Raw genomic sequence first — 19,890 nt, 5'->3', positions numbered from 1 at the left:
ATGAATTGGTTTGCTGACAGCCAAAGATGACATGCCAATATTTAGGGTCCGTTGCTTTATCAATGAAGTGAAAGCTATTGGGTCCAAACAATTTACTTTTCTGCTAACAGTGGTAGTTTTTGCCTAAAAAAAAAGTTAGTGCTTCTAAGGTATGTAGAATGTTGACTATTTCACCATGATTTGAAGTATGGAAATTGTCACATGACATGTTGTTAGCAATGACACTATTTCTGCCTACCCTTCTGTTGTTTATCCTTGAATATAGAATCCTAAAGATTAAGACACCAAATAACTACAAATTTCAAAAAAAGATTGTGCCCTTGATTTAAAAGAAAAATTAAAGCAAAATACAAACAAAACAAAACAAAATTAAAAAGGAAGTGCCACGGATTCACTAAAAATTAAATTTCCAATATTTACATCCTGAGGACTCTATAGTTTCTGCTCAATTGGCTACTCCTATGAGGAGTAATCTTACTTTCTATTCCTAATATCCTGCAGAATCCTATTTATCTCAGAGTTAAACTCTGCTTCATATATTTCCTTTCAATGTCATAGAGTCCAGTGGATTCTCCTAACCTCCACAAGGTCTAAAAATAATGGCTAGTGACTTAGCAATTTTATCCTATACATTGGTTTCAAATTTTGATTCGTAAGAGACACAAATGGGGCCAAAGAAAACAATAAATGCCATTAACAGATTTCTATTAGAGGGAGAATAGAGGCAAAGCAAACAGGAAATTATAAAGAAAAGAATGAGCAGTAGGAAAGAGAAAAGGAAAGAAAGGGTTCCTCCACGTATGTTTGGATAGTGGCAGGGTGTCTCATGTCATTTTATAAATGGGACCGATCATAGAGATATTTCAGACCTAGGACAGTAGGAGTAATATCTCACCTAGTGAGATGTGTACTAGGTTTTATTTCAAAATTCTAGAAAGACGTTTAAGAGAAAAGACAATCGATCAGAACAACTCTGCTCTAAGACTAGCCAACTAAATTGTCTTTAGGATTTAGCTCTCTTGTGGCAGCCAAGACACCACTCCACTTAAACACCAAACTTAAGAAACAGAATGGAAAAGTGCCTACTGGAGGATTTTCCTGTCCTTGAACATTCTACCAAACAATAGAAGGTACAACAGGCAATTTCTCAGTTACTTTAATTAAAATGGGCAAAAAAGGAGGAGTTATCTGATGAAATCCTTCCAGAACCCATGAATATTTTTCCCAGAGTTTAGTCCACTGCTTATAGTAAATTTAAAACAGGAGGAATTACTCTCAATAAAAGAATATACAATAGGCGATGAGCCAAGAAAGACCCTAAGGGTGGTAAATGGGTAATGCGTTCCAGAGCTGCTGCTGCAACAGAGTCCAGGCCTATGCTTAATGTAACCTTGATGAAAAGATCTGGCTGAGAAGTGTGTGGCTACGTCACCCTGTAACACCTTGCCTTTCTTTGCTTTCCCGAGTGCCTTTGTGTCAAAATGCTTCTTAGGCTTTTCAGGGTCCAGGGAACGCTTTAAAGTTGAAATGTCTCAAGCTAACTCTGTCCTGGAAGTCAAGTCCATCACTATAAGATTACATTAAAAGCTACATCTTTACTATACATATCAATGTGTACTCCAAACTGCTGGTTTCCAGAACATTCACCACACCCTGTCTAGTTTAGATGCTGACAATAGAAAAAAAAATAAAAAACCACAATCACTGCAACTTCCGTGTATTAAGTCTTGAAATTATGAATGTCAAAGTTCTAATTTCATTTCCTTTGTGTGAGAATATTTCCTTGCTAAATATATCAAATTACTATAGACACTTGTAAGCTATATTAGTTTTTATATATACATTGTGAACATCCATAAAAATAATTTGTCCTACACATCTAATCTTCTGTTCCCAATACAGACCCACTTTCTTTTTTCTGTTTATAGAAAAATGTTTACAAAGTTTTGTTTTCTGTGGATCTCATTTGGCGTTTATGAAATGTATTTTTTTGTAAATCTTTATCGGTGATGAGAATTTTTCTCAAACTGTGTTGTCGATTGTTTATGTCACCACTTTCCTACCACTTCCATTAGAAGACACAGTGCTCCTTATTTTTTAGAGAAGAATCTGAAACTGATTTGGGGATGAAGGACTTTTAGTCCAGAGTATGCAGCACTTGATAGAATATTTATTGATATAAAACCTAAAAATACACACAGTAAGTACAGCATTCACATGGGTAATTATTTAGTAGATTCAGCCCGTGATTTTACACCACGGGGTACTTATTAGGAACATCAGAGAGGGAATCAGAGTTTCCTGACACATGGTAATGAATATTTTCACTTACGATGAATAATTTAGCTCTTTTGGCATCCATTGTATGAAAAATAGATTTGAAATAATTTCAAGGTCTCTTAGCAAAGGTGGAGGTTTTAGAACACAAGAACAGGCTGTATGGGGTCCCTCTCCTTTCTTTTCACAGAATTTTGCTTGCTTTTGTGATCCACACACTGTGAAATTTTTCCTCATTTGTCAAGATGATGTGGAAATGAAAAGATGTTGTTTCTTCTATAGCAGTTTCTAGGAATCCAAGTCACTAATTCTCTGAAATGTACCAGCCTTGCCCAGAGAATGCGAATGAGCCTCTGTATTCTTCATTGCAGAATGGAAAAGGAGCTTTCCCTCTAATTAGTGCTAACCATGACTAGAATTATTCTCACACTAGTTTCAAAATGAAAATCCCGTAAGAAAATGCCAGATGCGAATTAATTTCAAAATATAGAGGAGACAATTCAACAAAATTGAAAGCAGTCTATGTTTTAAGCCACTTGTCTTTAAACCCTTTTATTTTAAAGAAAATTCGTATTTATTCACACTCTAAAACAATAAAGTAATAGAGCTGGAAACCCCTGACTTTACAAATGGGGAAGTCAAGTACCAGAAAATTAAGTAGTTGGTCATCATTACACCAGTAGCAGTACAACTTTCTCCAGTACAATGTCTTTATATAAATCAAAATAAAGTATTTTAAAATTAGATGGAGTCCAAAAAGTAACCTGGCCAATGGGATATGTTGAATTTAAGGTGAATTGTGGGGGTAGCTACAAGATATGTCGGAAGTTTAGGAGAGCATTCCAGACTGAAGATGTTATAAATTTCCCAAGGAAATAGAAAGGGGAAAAGAGATTCTGAGACCTACTTCAAAATCAAACCAACGTTTACATAGCTGGGAAGGAAAAACAGGTACACACAGAAAGGACTGCTTTTCTGTTAATTGTTTTTCTTCCTGAAATCGTTTTGGAATGTTTCTGAGTAGAAATTCTGGGTAGCCCAGTGAGGAGGATTCCTTTAGGTATTGCTGGGAATCAAACCAAGTGAGGTTGACATTTTTCAAAAGTAGTCTGATGACACTCAGTGGCATCTTTGACACAAAAATTCTAATAAAAAATTATTCCTCAAAGGGCATAGTTAATATTAACCTTAGCCATGACAAATGTACAACACTTAAACATGATGTCAACATTACGGCAAGCTGAAGAGTAAACTCTTTATAATATGGTTGCAACATTTCTATATGCTTAAGTTATTCCAAATTAAAACATTTTTTAAAAAAACTAAAAATAAAAGAAGCACACTGATATGATCACATCCTACATATTGCGTATTAGTTGGCAAAATTGGCTTTATAAATAATTTTCTTTAAAATAAAGACACAGACACATTCATAAAGGGAATATATATATATATATATATATATATATATATATATATATCCACAACCATAAAACAACCAACCTATAAATCCCTCCATTTGTAATATTTACAGATAGGAAACATGTATTATCTTCATTTGAATGGCATGTCTTTGGGATTGTCCTTACATTGTAGTTATTCTAATAAACCAAGCATATACTTTTATATTTCATCTTGTCAGTTTGAACCCTCATCTCTCTTCCTAAATTACTACAAAGAGTTGAGTCATCATTTAGGGAATTTCTAGGTAGAAAGACAGAGAGGCTAAAGTCAGTATTTAGTTTGTTAGTGCTTCAGTAACTTTCTGTTTAAAATGAAACTATCTATTGCAATTGAAAAATCACTGATTGTGTGGAAATCTGGTAGGTCCGCGATCTAGGAAACTCTTGTTACATCAATGGCTTAAAACAGTTAGTTTACTATCTCTAACTTGAGATTTTGAAAAATAATCAAGAACTACTCAGTGTGGTATTTTACACCCAAGTATCATTTCAGCCAGTTCTAAGGAACGGTTCATGAAATTTTCCATAATTATTTACTGTATTTTAATACTTACTGACGAAATAATAGTACTGTATTGATAACCATTTCAGTAACATGAGTAGACTCTTTCCATAATTACCAATTATTCAAAATTGTTACACTCAAGGCCAGACAGACCCTTTGCTTCCTGCCCATACACATCTATATTCTATTTTCTTTTCAATGGGTACCCTTCAAAAATAAAATTAAATTACATTAAAGATAAAGAAGGATGTAGAACCAGGCAAACTGAAAATCATTGTTGGAGTGATTTACAAACACACTCAATTATACCTTAATGGCCTGAGATAGTTAGACTTACTCCAATGTGTCCAATTAACTATTGGAAACACAACTCAATATTTCAAATCATCCCATCAGTAAAAAACAAACGAACAAATAAAAAACCAATTTCTTATTTTTAAAGGAAAACTTTTTAGCAACAATCGCGCATTTTAACGAATAGAGAAAATGAGTATAAACTAAATGTGCAGGCGATTTTTAAATAAAAATGTTATACACATTTTGCATTACTTTTGTTATTTATAAAACATGAAAACTGACTTTTTAAGAAATCAATGTGTTGTCCTGAGAACATGTAGGACAGGAAACAAATCACCTTGATTGATTTTTGAGACAAGCTACTTGGGACCTTACTTCATATTCAAATACCTTCGGTGCTCTAAACACAACTTCAGAAGCTGGTACTAGTGTTATGGGATATGTAGCCACCTGATTTGACGGGGTTTTGTGTTACCTTTGATTTTGTGACAGGATAATGAGGGCTGTTCAAACACAGGGAGCAGCTAGCAGAACAACATTAGAGCATCAACTTAGTCCATACTGAGCTTTCTTTTCTCCAAACTTCCTCAAAGTATATATATAGCAGATACGCAGCAAATATGCGTTCATTAATTGATTGCATTAGAAAAAAATAGTTCAGCCTTCAGTACCCCTTGAACTTTATATGTGTTTGTCCTGACTCTTCAACTGGACTTTTAAGGCAGCAAGTGTCTTATTTTCCTTTGAGTCACCCATGACATCTAGCTCAGTTCTGGTATAGATTAATCAACCAGTAGATATTTTAATAGATCTTAACTATCAAATGTACAGAAAATACTGAGATAGGTACTTATTACTTGCTTATGTATTATAATTGTCAACATTCTGGAAATAAAAGGTACATTTCTTGAAGGTTAAGAAAACTCTCGGCAAACCCAAGAGTAGCTATCCCCCCCCCGAAATTTCCAGTTTGTTATATGCATCCTTTAAACCTATTATTTAGCCGCTATTTAGCAATGCATTACACAGACACACATATTCATACACACACCACTACAAACCTAATGGATAGGTGATCTACTTAAAGCTAGCTAATTGAGACAAGTCATGGCATGTAATTGCAAACAATGATTTTAAGCCAATGAGAGTAAGTGGTCTAGAAAGTACATCTGGTTGTGCAAGATAATTCATTACGTAGACAGTTCACACATCGGTCATTGAGAATTGATGCCTGAATGTGTACCTATGCAACTCCAAAATAAGGTGCTTTAAAAAAAATCAAAATACTATGAAATATTTTTTATGTGACAATGAAATATTAGTGTTTTAAAGTCATAAAGGTAGTCTTATTTTTATATATAATATACTTCATTATTATACTTACAGTATTTTATACGTAATCTATATTTTTATATACAAAATAATTATTTTTCCATTATAAGCAAATTCATTTCACTGGAGGATTGGTTGGGAAGGCATTGTGTCTGAAGCTCTAGTAGAGTTTGCAATTTGAAAAATGTGAAGAGGTCTGATAGGTGAACGTAGTTTCTCATACCATTAAATCCCAACTATATCCATGAATTTAGTAGTAATCTAGGCTGTGAACTTATAGAATCATATTTTTGGTCAAAAGTCTGACATATGCTTAGAGCCAAGATTGGTATCCTACAAAACCCATTACGTTTTAATAAAAAAGCAATGGAAACAAAGATGAGAACATATAGACTTCAGGACTGATTTCTTTTGGATACTGATTTCTTCTGGTCCCCTAAAATAATATTCAAGTAATTCCCACCATTATGCGTAATTGTTGTCTTTTAAACTAAGTAATACTTAAAGTAATGGGGTCTTTATATCAAAAGACATTATAGTTATGGGAAATAGTAAGAAGAGTCTTCAAGCCTTTCTGTTTTCAAGAAAATTATTAAATTGTGGTTTAATCTACAGTATTTTATATACATCATAACAATGAAAACAAAAATGTATACCTGATTTTGGGGAAATAGTTCTGAGGTAGTTACTAATGCTTAATTAAGCAAGTGAATTCAAATGAAGGTAAAAATGTGAGGGGCACGTGGAAATGTGCAGTGATGATCACGTAATTTATAACACAAAAATAGAAAGCATCTCTCATGTATTTTTGCTTTTTCGTGGCTATTATTCAGTTTGGACTCATACTATCTTCATTTGCTAAGGGACACTAGAGATATCCACGTGGGTTTATAATTGTCTGTGACGCTCCCCAATTAGCCTGTATACTGGAAATTGCCTGTTTACTCCATAATATTGTATTTGGCTCCATCCTCTGTATCAGAGTGATGAGGGATTCAAATATCAACAGTCAAGTAAGTATAAATAAGATAGAAGCAAGTAAAATATATTTTTCTGGGTCAATATGGTAACTTTAGTAGAAATCACAGGCATTTCAAGACTAAGTAAACACAAAAATGTATAAAGCAGAACTTGATGTCATTACACTCTGCTCAATATATACATAGCTTATTGTTTACGTTTTGTAATGTTGAGGTCTGGAGCAAATGGCATTTGAGTCCATAATGACAGTTTAAGCCGCAGAGGAATGTGATTCTGGGAGTAGAGGAAATGGGAAGTGAAAAAAAAACAACAATAAAAGGGACTATTTTGTGTAAGTATAATTAAATATCCACTAACACTGTTCAACTAAGAACTTTGCTAGTTCTTGTAACACTGGAATTAGGAGCAGTAATTTTGACAGGGCAAAATCTTGTTTAAAAATGAGTTACTTTCCAAATGTGTAGAGTGTAAAGCTTAGTTCTTGAAACATTTAAACTTTATATACACAAAGGCTGAAAGTCCTTGGTTCCATGCTTTTTTTCCCATTTGGAAACTACAAAGTATAAGTTAAGAGGGCTTTTCCCATCAATTAGCATTCTGCCTCCTGCATCCATCATACAGTTAATTGATTGCACTTGTAGTTTATAAATGCACCCAGATGCTGTGGGATGAGCACATTTTGTAAATTAAAGGAGCATATGGAAGACACACAGACAGTAACATTTCATCATAACTACCCAAAAACATCCTTAATATGCAATGCTATATCACTAATTACTATGTAAAAATGTGAGCATCTCCCTAGTTAATGTCTTGGTGAGACATTTGTTTGGCAGTTGAGCCCAAATACTATTGTGACCAGATATTTAATACCACTTCAAGGCTCTTCTAGTTTCATTCCACTTTGCCTATAAGGAGAACATGGCTCTTAGCTTATTAGGAAAACTTGATTGTGCAAAGTCAATAAAAAATTTTTATTCTTTATCACTTGGTCATTTTGCTTAAGTACACCAGTCAATCCTCCAAAACATAAATCTGTCCGAAGTTCTGTATGCAGGCTCTATTTTCTTTCTAAAAACATCAGAGGGAATTTGCCAAGTGAAGAGCATTTTGCTGCTTAGTGGCTTCTTTTATTAATTTCTAAGAACAGGGCACAGAAGAAAAGGTCTGCAGAAAGTATAAGAAATTGGCTTACTTCTTCAACTCTGGGGAAATTAAAGTAAGTAATCTGAGTAAATTATCTGTACTACCTCAAGGTGCAAAAGGTAAAGGTTTTCATTCTCTTATCTAGATCATAAGTCTTTGTCAAGTCAAGGTTCAACAGGTAAGTGAAAAAAGACATGTGGCATGGCAAAACTTCGTTTGAAGAACAGACATCCTCTCCAACTACAAGGTCGGCCAACCAAATAGTTAAGTGAGCTGTGGGTGAACCATGGACTAAAAGATGTATATGTAAACTTTAAAATTTGTGTTTCATTAGCACATTTTGGCAGCATGCTTTTAGTTGAATTCAGTGGTATATACGACTGGAAATTATGTCTAAGTTCACCTTGGAATTTTGAAAGAATCATTAAAATTATAAAATTCAGAAGTGAATGTATTTTCATTCTTTACCAGTCCCATGACCTTTCTAGGCAAAAGCTGTGCCCAATTCTCTGGGTGCTTGGATGACAAAAGCTTGATGGAGGATGCAGAGAGATTCAATTCATTTTAGAATTTGAAATGGGCATTGGTCATGCCCCGAGGCTTCATGACAGGAACAACAAATACTTGAAACAGTCAAAGTTATTCTAGAAATGAAGATCTGTTTATGAGCTAGAAGTAACATCATAGTCAGCATGGGCTCTGAATGTTTTCAGAATTGAAAGCTTTCTTAGGGAAAAGTCAGTAAACCCCACACATGCCTGAATCATCTAAGGTCTAATAAGTTTAGTAGGTGCTGCCATATATTCAGATACCACTAACTCAAATAATACAATCACTTAACATTAATTTTGCTCCTTCTTTGTCTGAACATGGCAAAGAGAAAAAGGTTACAAACAACAACAAATAGATAAAACACCATTTGCAATCTGGTAAAGCAACTTCAAGTCCATTCATGGGACTTCCTTAATCTATGAAGCAGGGGCTACCTAATTTAATGAAAAATAGTTGTCACAATAGACCTGACATGCTATCTTATAATTAAAGGAATATATCAGAAGTTCCCTTGAAAAGAGAGGCCAGGCTTCCTTCACTATTAGGCAGACTGTTCCCCTCCCCACCTCTCCTTTTCTGATTTGCAATCCCTTCTGTCCTCCATCTGCTCCCCTCCACCTATTGTCTCCACTCACTGCCAAGCGTGCCTAGCCCATCTGGCCATACTCCTGCTTTTGCTGGCTCTAATTCCCATGGGCCTAGGAAATATTTGAATGCTAAGGCATTTCCCCTCTTCACGAGAATAAGGACTAGTTAGGAGAGTATCAAAAAACTCCCCAAAGAATTCACACACACACATGAACATGCACATGATATCTCGCATACACAAATAGCAGTTTTATAATCCTCTCCTAGATTGAAAAAAAAAATGCTTGTAATTTTTTCACCTTAGATGCATTGTTTTAAAAGATGCATTTTTAAAAATTGAAATTTACTATCTATCTTTGAAATAATCAAAATTTGTATTTCAAAACTATAAACACTTTCATTAATTCCAGACATGCATTTTTTTTCAGTAAGCAGAATTAGTGTACATAAATTTACTAAAATCTTACCATCGTGAAATATTTTCATTAGTTAATCAGATTTAATCATTGATCATTAATACATTTTCTGGTGTACCAAACGTACATTTAATTCATTCAGACATTCCACCTTTACAAATTCTCAACAAAAATCTCACTCTGCCGCAAAAGCATGCATGGTCAGAATTTAAACATATTTAAGCATAATTATCACCATGTCATTAACGATAATAAAGCAGTCTGGCAAGTCTGGAAAGCAGCTTTTATTCATGCTTTTACTTGAACCAACTTAATACATAAATACACACACACACACACACACAATTTTTGATTGTTTTTGCCACAAGCATGCTAAAAACAAAACAAAACAAAAAACCTCTGAAGCTCACATAAAGCAGCAAAGAAAACTAGAAGCAACCATGCTCAGGGTTTAAGGACATTTAAAATTTTAAAACCACCTTTGCACATTTCATATAAAGCATGCATAAATTTGACATGCAGTCTCCAAGAGGAAATAGTTTAAAATAAATCTTAAAATTAGTTTATCCAAAAGAGTTTATTCTTATTTTCATTATTATTGTTCTTAGGCTTCTGGTGTCTTAAACCCTGCATGCTGCAGTTCTAAGCTGTGCTGAGCACCGGCTGTGACAGAAGAAGCTACCTGCGAGTTTTCACAGTGCCATCTCATATCCATGTCTGTCTGGCTACCCTGCGTGCTTAGAGCTTTTTTCTTAATTCTTAATGGAAATCCTAGGAAATTTAGTCCATCCTCTGAAATCAATACTGGTGACAGGAGAGCTCCCTGACTCAGTGGGAGATCAAGATGATAAATTGCCTGCGCATCAGCCTGGCCTATCAGTGCCCTGCACACAGATGGGCGAGAAAATACACAGAAAAGGCTCTATCCGTCACGTGTCACCGAGGAGCCAATGAGTGACGCGCTACTGCAGGAAGGGATGCTGCAGTTCCGTCTGCAGTTGATGAGGCTGTTGGTACACAGCCCAGCCCGCGCCTGGCTCAAAAAGTCTAGGCAGTCACTGCTGTTGAATTTGCTCCCTGGCTGGGGCTGCAAAGCGGCATGGACATCCCATTTAACCCCAGACCCAAATAAAGACCTATTTTCATGCACAGGGGATTTTCTCTATATTACTTCTTAATCCAGTGTGATTGCTGAGCAGAAGGGAAACTATTTTTTTTTTTTTAACATCCCAGCTCTTAAACTCTTCTATGCTTCTTTTCAGATGATTATCATGTTTCACCTAATGTTAAATTAAAAACCTTAAACTGTGCAATTAGCATGCAACCGTCCTAACAGAATCATCTCAAAGCTTTATAATTGTAATTATAATTTTATTTCCAAGTTAATGAATGGCATTTTTTTTGAATGCCACGTTTGTAATGAGTATTTTTATGGGATGATTTTGTAAAGGCAATTATGAAACATTAAAAAGTATATTATTATGCCTTTTTGCCAGTTAGAACTGTTCTTCTTTAAAGACAATTTAAGTCCCAATAAATACACCATTTTATCGATCATTAAAAATACAAACAAGCACCAAAGGATACTTGTTCCCCAAAGCCTGAAGAATAAATGTGTTATACAGTGATGGAAATATGTACTTATTTTTTGCCTTTCCTCTGAAGTTTAAAATAATTCTTTGGTAAGCAAAGGCTCCACATCTGGAATACCATATGGAAATATATCCCCCAATATATCTGCTTCTATTGATCATTCTGTAATAGCATATGTTGCACAGTTCTTCAAAGTAACTGAGACGATTGCATCCTATCTGACAGGTTATACATGAAGAGACCTTGGTGTATTTCAAATGACAGTATCATAGAGATTAAAAAAATAAATTAAAAAAAAAACGCAAAAGAAACTGAACAATCTACAGGAATAACATTTATATCCGAAAGAGTACTCAGGCACTTCTCTTTGTTCTTCATTGCCCAGCTTTAATTATATCCATGCATTTTCAAGGATTAATTTTAATTCCTTTTAGAGTCACCCAATACTACTTAGTGAAAAATCTGAGAATAAATACTGATAGGTGTGCCATCATAAGTAAATTGCCATTGAACTTTAAAATGCTGAAATTCCACAGCTCATTTTGTCTTGGCAATCATTTTGAAAACATATTCCTGAAAGACTGAACCCTGTCAAGATTTTTACAAATTTGTCCTCTCTTTCTTTCACTCAATATTGACTATCAGGAAATAATGAACCCTTTTTTAGTTCCTTAAAATTTATATTGTTTTGTGCCCATTCTATCTACTTAGCCTATTTATTAAATTACAACATAATAATCAACAATCAAACTTTACTCTTTTAAAAAAAAATGATTAAGGCTCAGAGCACTTCTAATAAAAAAGAAAACAACAATAATAAAATATCAACATCAAACCTGCTCATTGTAGTATTACAATAGCCAAAAACTAGAAACCACCTAGTCATCAATAATAAACTGATCAGATAAATTTTGGTACAGCTTTACAGTCGAGATATTCTGCAGCCAGAAAATATAATGTGGTAAATTCAAATGTGCTTATATGAAGAGATCTCTAGGATGTACTGTTATTTTGACAAAAATTAATGGTGCAAATTTTAACTTGTTTAAAGACTATATACATAAAAACATTTACACACACAAATATACAGGTGCATATGCAGAAGGAATTTCCTTAAAGACATAAAGTATAAGTCAATAGTGGTTAAATCTGAGGAGGGGAGCTGTGTCCAAAGGTGGGATGGAAGCACAGTTTTTATTAGGTACCATTTTGAATATTTTTTCAGGAAGTCTATGTATTACTTTTCTAATTTAAAATTAATTAAAGTGATGGTATCTACATTCATTTAGGTTTAGAAGCACATGACTGGTAGGTGTTTTGAGCAAAGATATTGAGGGGAAAGGAGTGGTGGCCGAAGGAAGGGTGGCCTACTTTTTTTCAAAGAACATGGGGTAGGTGTGGGTAAGAAGGGAGCGGCCAGATGTAGGTTCTGGCAGTCTTAGGTGAAGACCTCCCCATCCTATATTCACTTTTAGCTCTTTCATCTCTGAATGCAGATAACAATGCAAACTTACATGTGTTAAGAGCTTTATAATTCATAGTAACAGTTCACCTAAATTACCTCTGATTCTTAGAGGTAGGAATGCGAAGGACTGAGAAGTAAATGATTTGGCTAATTACCCAAACTTGGACAAATTAACCCCTCCAAGCCTTAGTTTATTTTAGCAGGATGCAATTAGCAAGAAGTGGCAGAGCTAAACTTGAAGCTTAATTTAGGATATCATTTACTGCTGCTTTAAAGTCAAGATAATGTGCATGCTTTTACCAATAATCGTATAGGGCTAAAGACAAAAACAAAATCCATTTTCTTGAGTTTCCTACCCAGCACAAGCTTATAGATTCTACTGACTCTTGTTGTTATTCACATTCCTAGTACTTGAAGAGATATAACCTTTTTAAAAACACTGAATTGGCCAAATTAAGTCAAAGGCTTATAATTTGCATTATTTAAGGGTTTTTTGTTTTACACAAAATTATTCTAAGTCATGAGTGGGGGGAGTGATTTTGTCCCCAAAGGAACATTGGACAGTGTTTAGAAATATTTCTAATTGTCACAACTGGGGAGGTGCTACTAGCACGCAGTGGGGAGTGACCAAAGATGTCCCTAATCACCCTACAGTGCATAGGACGGCCCCCCAGAACAGAGTGATCTGGCCTAAATGTCACCAGTACGGAGAATGAGAAACCATCCTCTAAGTACTAGGCTTTTCTACCTTATTTACCAAGAATTAAAGAAGAAGTATAGTGTACTATGATGTATATAAAGTAGCAAGGAAGTAAGTTTAGATGGAAAAGAGAGGGGGGCCGAGGACCAGGCCCTGGGTCACTGCAAAGTAAAGAAGTCATGGAGAAGAGGAAGAAACAGCAAATAAGGAAGAGAAGTAGGAGGGAATCTTAAAGTGTGGTGACTTGGAAGCCTACGGTAAAAAGTGTGTTAGAAAAGACATAAGGGTCAACTTGTCCAAATGCTGTTGATAGGTCAAGTAATCCGTTATCCATAGATTTTTTTTTTTTAATTTAAACAAAGAGTCTGAGAAATTAATCTCACTGAAATTAAAAATACAGAAGATTTGAGGTCCTTATTCTTCTTCCTATGTGAATTTTTAAAGATGTGGCCAGAAAAGGTAGTTTTTACAGGGATCACAAGAGGGATATTTGATGGAATATATAAAGGGGAGGAGCTTTTGTGACCCTCAAATTATACTTCTTAGACTACTTATGGTTTTAGGCTACTTTATGTCCACAAAGGTGGATGTATAAACAAGCAAGTGAACATGCCTCATCACAGCTTGCAGAGGTGGCAGATGATACAATATCACCCTAGAAACAATGGCTGCAGTTCTTATCCCCAGGACCCCACCCAATCTTTCTCCCATAGATAAGGTTTCTGGGAACAGAGTTCTCAGGAGCAGCTCCAAGCACTTTCCCTCTGTGACTGCTGCCATACCAATTTCCACACATCACCAAGCCTGTGGTGTTTGGGGTCAGTGCAGCAGAGCTCAGATACAGAGCCACCTGGAACACGAGGATATTGGAGCAGCTTCAAACCAAATTAATTCTATTTTGACAGGGAAGTATTTCAGGAAAGCAGCCGAGAAAGAGGAAAAAGGGAAAGAGAGATCTGAACAAAGAGCCACAGATTCAGATATTATGGGAGAACACTGCATGTCGGAATTCTCCTAAATCTAAATAGATTTTTACAACTCCAAAAGGTTTTACAGCATGCATAGTTTAACTCCTTCATTTTACAGATGAAGGATTTTGATGCAGAGAGGTTAAATAACGTGGCTTAAATTAAGTGGCAGTGGGATTTTTTGCCATTCAAGTCGATCATATTCTAGTCAGTTGCATTTTAGTCAATGAATGTGATATTGTCAAGTTTCATTATACTTTCAGAAATTACCATGATTATCAACCAAAGTAAGACTTAGAGATAAGGGGAAAGTTTGTGTTAAATAAGAGACAGCAAATGTCTCCAAAGCCTCCTCCCTCCCCATTGACACTGGATTAAGGCATTGAAAGCTTTTGTTATCCAGGAAAAACAGTCTGATCCTCCAATGGACATTTACAGGGTATGAAATACAGAAGAAGCAGCTTTGATTCTACTCCTTTCAGAAGAATATGAGTGGCTGCAAAAGATTTTTCTTTTTTTTTAATGCAAATTCTCTTGTCTATATTTGCACCATAGTCATGACAAATAGCAAGGAGGATGCATGAGTGACTTTTAAAAGACATATGTCAGGAAGTAAACTCTTGTTGTGAGAGAATATATACTGGGGAAATATTCTGGAACGTTTTAATTTTTTAAGAGAAGGGGAAAACAGAAATGATGGAAAACATAGTGGATTATATTAGTTTTAATTTTTTATTAGTTTTGCTTTTTTTCTCACCTATAATGACAGCCTTAGTTTGAGCCTAGAGAGTACCACTAAACTCCTGTTAATTACTAATTTAATATTTGTAAGTACACATTGGAGGTAGGAAATAAATTAATATCTAAATGACTACAATTTCACATATTCTAGATCGTATGTTGTTGTTTTTTCCGTTGCTCTATTCTTGTGCATTTTGTTTTTTACACTGATTATTTCTCTAGGTACATATGCTTTTTAAAAAGTAAAAGCACAAACAAAAAGCCCACAACCTTGTATAATATTTTCAATATCATTGCAGTCCAAAATTTATTATACTGTTGAGAATAAAAGAAATTGAGACTCAGAGGGATTGAATACATCTATATCTATGAAATTAGCAATGGAAAGTCTACTGACTACATATGGATAGATTCTGAAAAAGATGTCCTGGAACAGATTGCATTCACCTTGGGTCTTGGAAGATGGTAGAGTTCATTATTTTAGCAATGTCATGGAGGTATAAAAGCACTTTTCTTTAACAGTCAAAAAAATATTATGTAAGTGATATGCTCCATTATCTTTTCAACTAGAGGGCACAGCAAGCCTCATAGCACTTAGGAAATTGTCGATAAAAACTAGTTAAATTAGTTAATAAGATGAGCACAAAAACTAAATCTATAACAGAAGTGTTCACAATCCCATTACCTTCACAAAACATTTTGCTGTTGATAATGCTGTTGTTTTGGTTTTCATTTTCTTACCTGGATACACACATCGTTTTAAATACTTGTAATGATTTATTCTGTTTTATAATTTAATATGATGGTATATACATTTTCCATCTTGACTGAGAATATTATCATTATTCTAGTAGCAATAAAATAGTCAAACTGGTGTATTATACTTTAAATAATGATTTTGAATTTTTTTGGATAATAGGTCCATCTCTATTTTGTATTTCTGCTATTGTAAATTACACTTTTCTTCCTTTGTATTTTTTCCACAAGATAAATTCCGGTAAGTAGGATTACTGGTCTAAAGATGTAAGTGTTTTTATAGATAATGAAACAATCTGCCAAAGTTCTTTTCTAGAGACTTATTATAATTTTCATATTGTCTCCAGCATACAATGTTCTATTACATCTTCACTGGTGTGAACAGGCTGTCTTTTCTATCTGAAGACGCCCTTTTCCCATTTAAAAAAAAATTCTGGTAACTCCAACGCATTGTTTTGTATCAAGCTCAAATGCCACTCTTTCTTGCAGGCTTTGTAAAGCCCCCCAGGTAGAGTGAGTCATTATTTTAATTGTGTTGTACAGTACTTTGTAATACCATTTTTAGCATTTATCAAATAGTTTTGTTTGTTGTAATTTGTGTATTTTTACTCTTCCTAGATTATTAGCACTCAAAAGTTGAGCTACTGTCTACTTTATCTGTGGAACTTCAGCATCTAGCAGAGGGCCTGGCACGCATTAGACATTTAATAAATGTTTGTGATGTAAATATGAATGAATGAATGAATGAATGAATGAGTCAATGTGATGCATAAGTCCAAGTTTTTTGCTGTGTCTCTGGGTAAAAGTGCCTTCTTTCACCAACTCTGTTATAGGCCACCCAGTCCAAGGAACATACTCGTATGTATTTTTGTAGGTCTGTTTTGTCATATTTATATTCTTTGTAGGTCTATATTTTTACATTTTTATTGATCTACTTTCAAGCCTTGTGGGCCCATTTCTGTGACATGCTGTGAATCGACTCTCGGAAGCCTTTAGATAATGACTTTTGGGTACACCAGAGTCAGAAAACGTTTCTTTCTAATTCAAAAAGAAGCACCTATTATGATGAAACGCTAGGACTAGTGAACAGGATCAGAAATCACCTGTGGAGACTGTAGAGCATGTATATGGCCCCACTCTAGAAAGAATAAAAATTGAAAAAATAATCACTGATAATGAATTATTTAACAAAATATAATCAATAATACTCTTATATATCACTTTATGAATTTTGACACACTTCAACATTTACTCTCTCACTTTATCATTACCAAAATCTAGTAAGAAATACAGACAAAACAAATATATCATAATTAAAATTTGAAAGACAAGGAATCTAAAAGACAGAAACATGGCTAGTAAGTGGAAAAACCAAGGCCACTACTCACATATTGTAAGTCATAGTTTTAGCACTCATTCTAATAAAATCATTGGACCCTGATGAATTTGGTTAAATAACAAAATTGGGAAAATGAGCTTTGAAACAGTATCGACTAGACTGCTAATTTAAGGGGGGAAAAAAGAAACAGAAGCTTTTTGCTGTCAAAAAGAATGCTTATACGTAATTCAATTTGCAAAATAAATAATATCAGAGGACTCTTATTGAAATTAGTTGCAAAAGGACGGGGTTGCTTTCCTTCCTACTTGGTGTTCCTGGTAGTTTTGGGAAGTTACACTCAGGGCAGCATCAGTGGGCCGTTCACTCAGTCACTTAATCATTCAATCAATACAGATTATGGCCTAAATGGGTACAAAGAACTGTAGGAAATACAAATATGTATATATATTTGTGTTTATATATACATGTATACACACACACACACACACACACACACACACACACACACACTCCTTCTTCAAGAACACACACACATTGGGGCGGCCAGTTAGCTCAGTTGGTTAGAGCATGGTGCTCTTAACAAGGTTGCCGGTTCAATCCCCACATGGGCCAGCGGGAGCTGCGTCCTCCACAACTAGATTGAAACAACTATTTGACTTGGAGCTGATGGGTCCTGGATAAATACACTTAAAATAAAATAAAAAGTATAAAAAAAAGAGCCTGCCAAAAAAAAGAGCACACAGACACATATATAAACAGACACACACACATACATACTTGTCCAAACACACATTGTATATTATAAATGCCACAGAAATTATATTACATAGAAACATTCTGCAAGTTCAGGGACAAAGAATGATTTTTAGACCCCTACCCTGTACTGAGTTCCAGATGTCCACCAAAGGAACAAAGTGAGGGGATATGGATTTTGTTTCTTATTTTGTGACTTTGTACAAACCCTTTTATCTGCCTATGTTGGGGGGGGGGGGTCCTTGTCTGTGAAATAAAGAGATTGAATCACTTTTGCTAATCAAATGCACGTAATATGTGACTACAGGGGAGAGAGTCACTCAGTGGTAAGAACACGAGCAGTAAAATCAGACAAATCGGGCTTCACGAACTAAGCTTGGGGCTCAGATTAGCTAGTTAGCTCTATCTCTTTAAGTCCCAGCTTCCTCATTTATAAAATGAGTATAACAGCAATACATATCTTTGGACATTTCCCATAAGGTATAAATGAGAATATATATAAAACTTAGCAAACCCCCCAAAAAAACTGGCACATATTCAATGGTCAGTAAATAGTAGCAATTATCGTTAACTATTAACTTGAAGAAGTTGCTGCTAGGCACAGACTATTTCACTTCTATGATTCCACACAATTTATTTTTAACATAGCTCACTCACTATGGAAGCAATTAGCATTCTATATTTAATGAAGGACAAAGGTAAGTACTGTTTTTAGAATTTCTCAAATTATGGATAGATCCATGCAAAAGCCTGGGAAAGATGCTACATTCTATTTTGCAATGTGCGAGATTTTGTCCGCACTCTTTGGAAAATGCCAGGCTCTATTTCAATTGTCATTTGTATGTGAACTCTAGTTCAATTAATCTAAAACAATGAAGTCATTAGTATGCACTGAGTTTAGTCACTTTTGTAAGTGCTGCATTAATTCCCTTAGAGATTTTCAACTTCATTTCCATTGTGACGAGCATGACCAATGGAGTTCACAACAAGCACTCTCCCAGGTACATTCCCAGCAAGCTGGCTACAATTTCATCTTTTCTCTTTCACTTAAGAAGGCATACTGGGATTAAGTGATTGAGGGTGATGTTATCATAGACAATCTTGATTCTACTCTGCTTATTATTTAAAACAACAACAACCTTAACTTACTTTGGAAGGTAAACCATTATTATCAATACAATACCTAAAACATACTTCACATCTGATTGGGACATATTGATACGTAACAAATTTTGGTATAGAATCTCCCCATGGCATGTCCCAAGGAAATGTGCTTGATGTGTGGAAAAATAAAAAACTCAGTCGCTCTGTGAAGAAAGTGCATCATGGTCTAGATACGCCTCCTATGAAAGAATAAAATGATCTAGTATCACAGATTGTGGACAGATTGAAAAGATGTTTACTTAATAATATGTTACTTGGGTCTAAATGAAGTGATAAATTGTCTAGAACCTCAGAAGACACAGGGCACATATGTGTATTGTAAGTAAGCTAACATTTCTCTAAAACAACAATTCTTAAATTTTTTAACCTCAGGCACACTTTTCACACTTAAAAAGTATTGAAGATTCCCCACATCTTCTGTTTACATAGATTATATCTATGGATATTTACTCTATTAGAAATTAAAAGTGAGAAAATGTTAAATATCTATTAACTCATTTTAATAAATCCGTTATATATTAACATAAGTAACATACATTTTTAAAATAACTGTGTTTTTAAAAACAAAAATTTTTGAAGAGTATAGCACTGTTTTAAATTTTTGCAAATTTTTAAAAAATTTGGTTTAATAGACCACATCTGGGTGCTAATACCTGTTTCTGCATTCAATCTGTTGCAAAATCACAGGTTATTTAGTCTCTGGGAAACTCCACTGTACTCACATCAAAAAAATGAGGATGAAAAAGGCAAATAAAATCTTACTATAATTATGAATATAGTTTTGATCTCATTGAAAGTCTTACAGATCCCTCCCACCACTTGCCTCAAGGTACCCTTGACCATATTTTGAGAAT

At 34.6% G+C, this 19,890-nt stretch overlaps 1 protein-coding gene across 28 annotated transcripts in view; it reads right to left on the bottom strand.

Moving 5' to 3' along the window:
- The window catches only part of NRXN1 (neurexin 1), a 1,077,731-nt gene that overhangs the window by 49,032 nt on the left and 1,008,809 nt on the right, over positions 1-19,890 (bottom strand). For 2 of the 28 annotated variants that reach the window (XM_033124559.1, XM_033124560.1), the window contains exon 1: positions 10,240-10,469. The exons of the other annotated variants lie outside the window; for them this stretch is intronic. In XM_033124559.1, coding sequence (XP_032980450.1) covers positions 10,240-10,272 — 33 coding nt within the window. In that variant the 5' untranslated portion in view covers positions 10,273-10,469. Of the gene's footprint in view, positions 1-10,239; positions 10,470-19,890 lie in introns of those variants that run through there. 28 annotated transcript variants of the gene reach the window in all.

The sequence above is a fragment of the Rhinolophus ferrumequinum genome, chromosome 13, assembly GCF_004115265.2.
Source record: "Rhinolophus ferrumequinum isolate MPI-CBG mRhiFer1 chromosome 13, mRhiFer1_v1.p, whole genome shotgun sequence".
In the NCBI taxonomy this organism is placed as follows: Eukaryota; Metazoa; Chordata; class Mammalia; order Chiroptera; family Rhinolophidae; genus Rhinolophus; species Rhinolophus ferrumequinum.
Note: the sequence above shows the minus strand (reverse complement) of the source record. Positions and strands in the feature narration are given on the sequence as shown.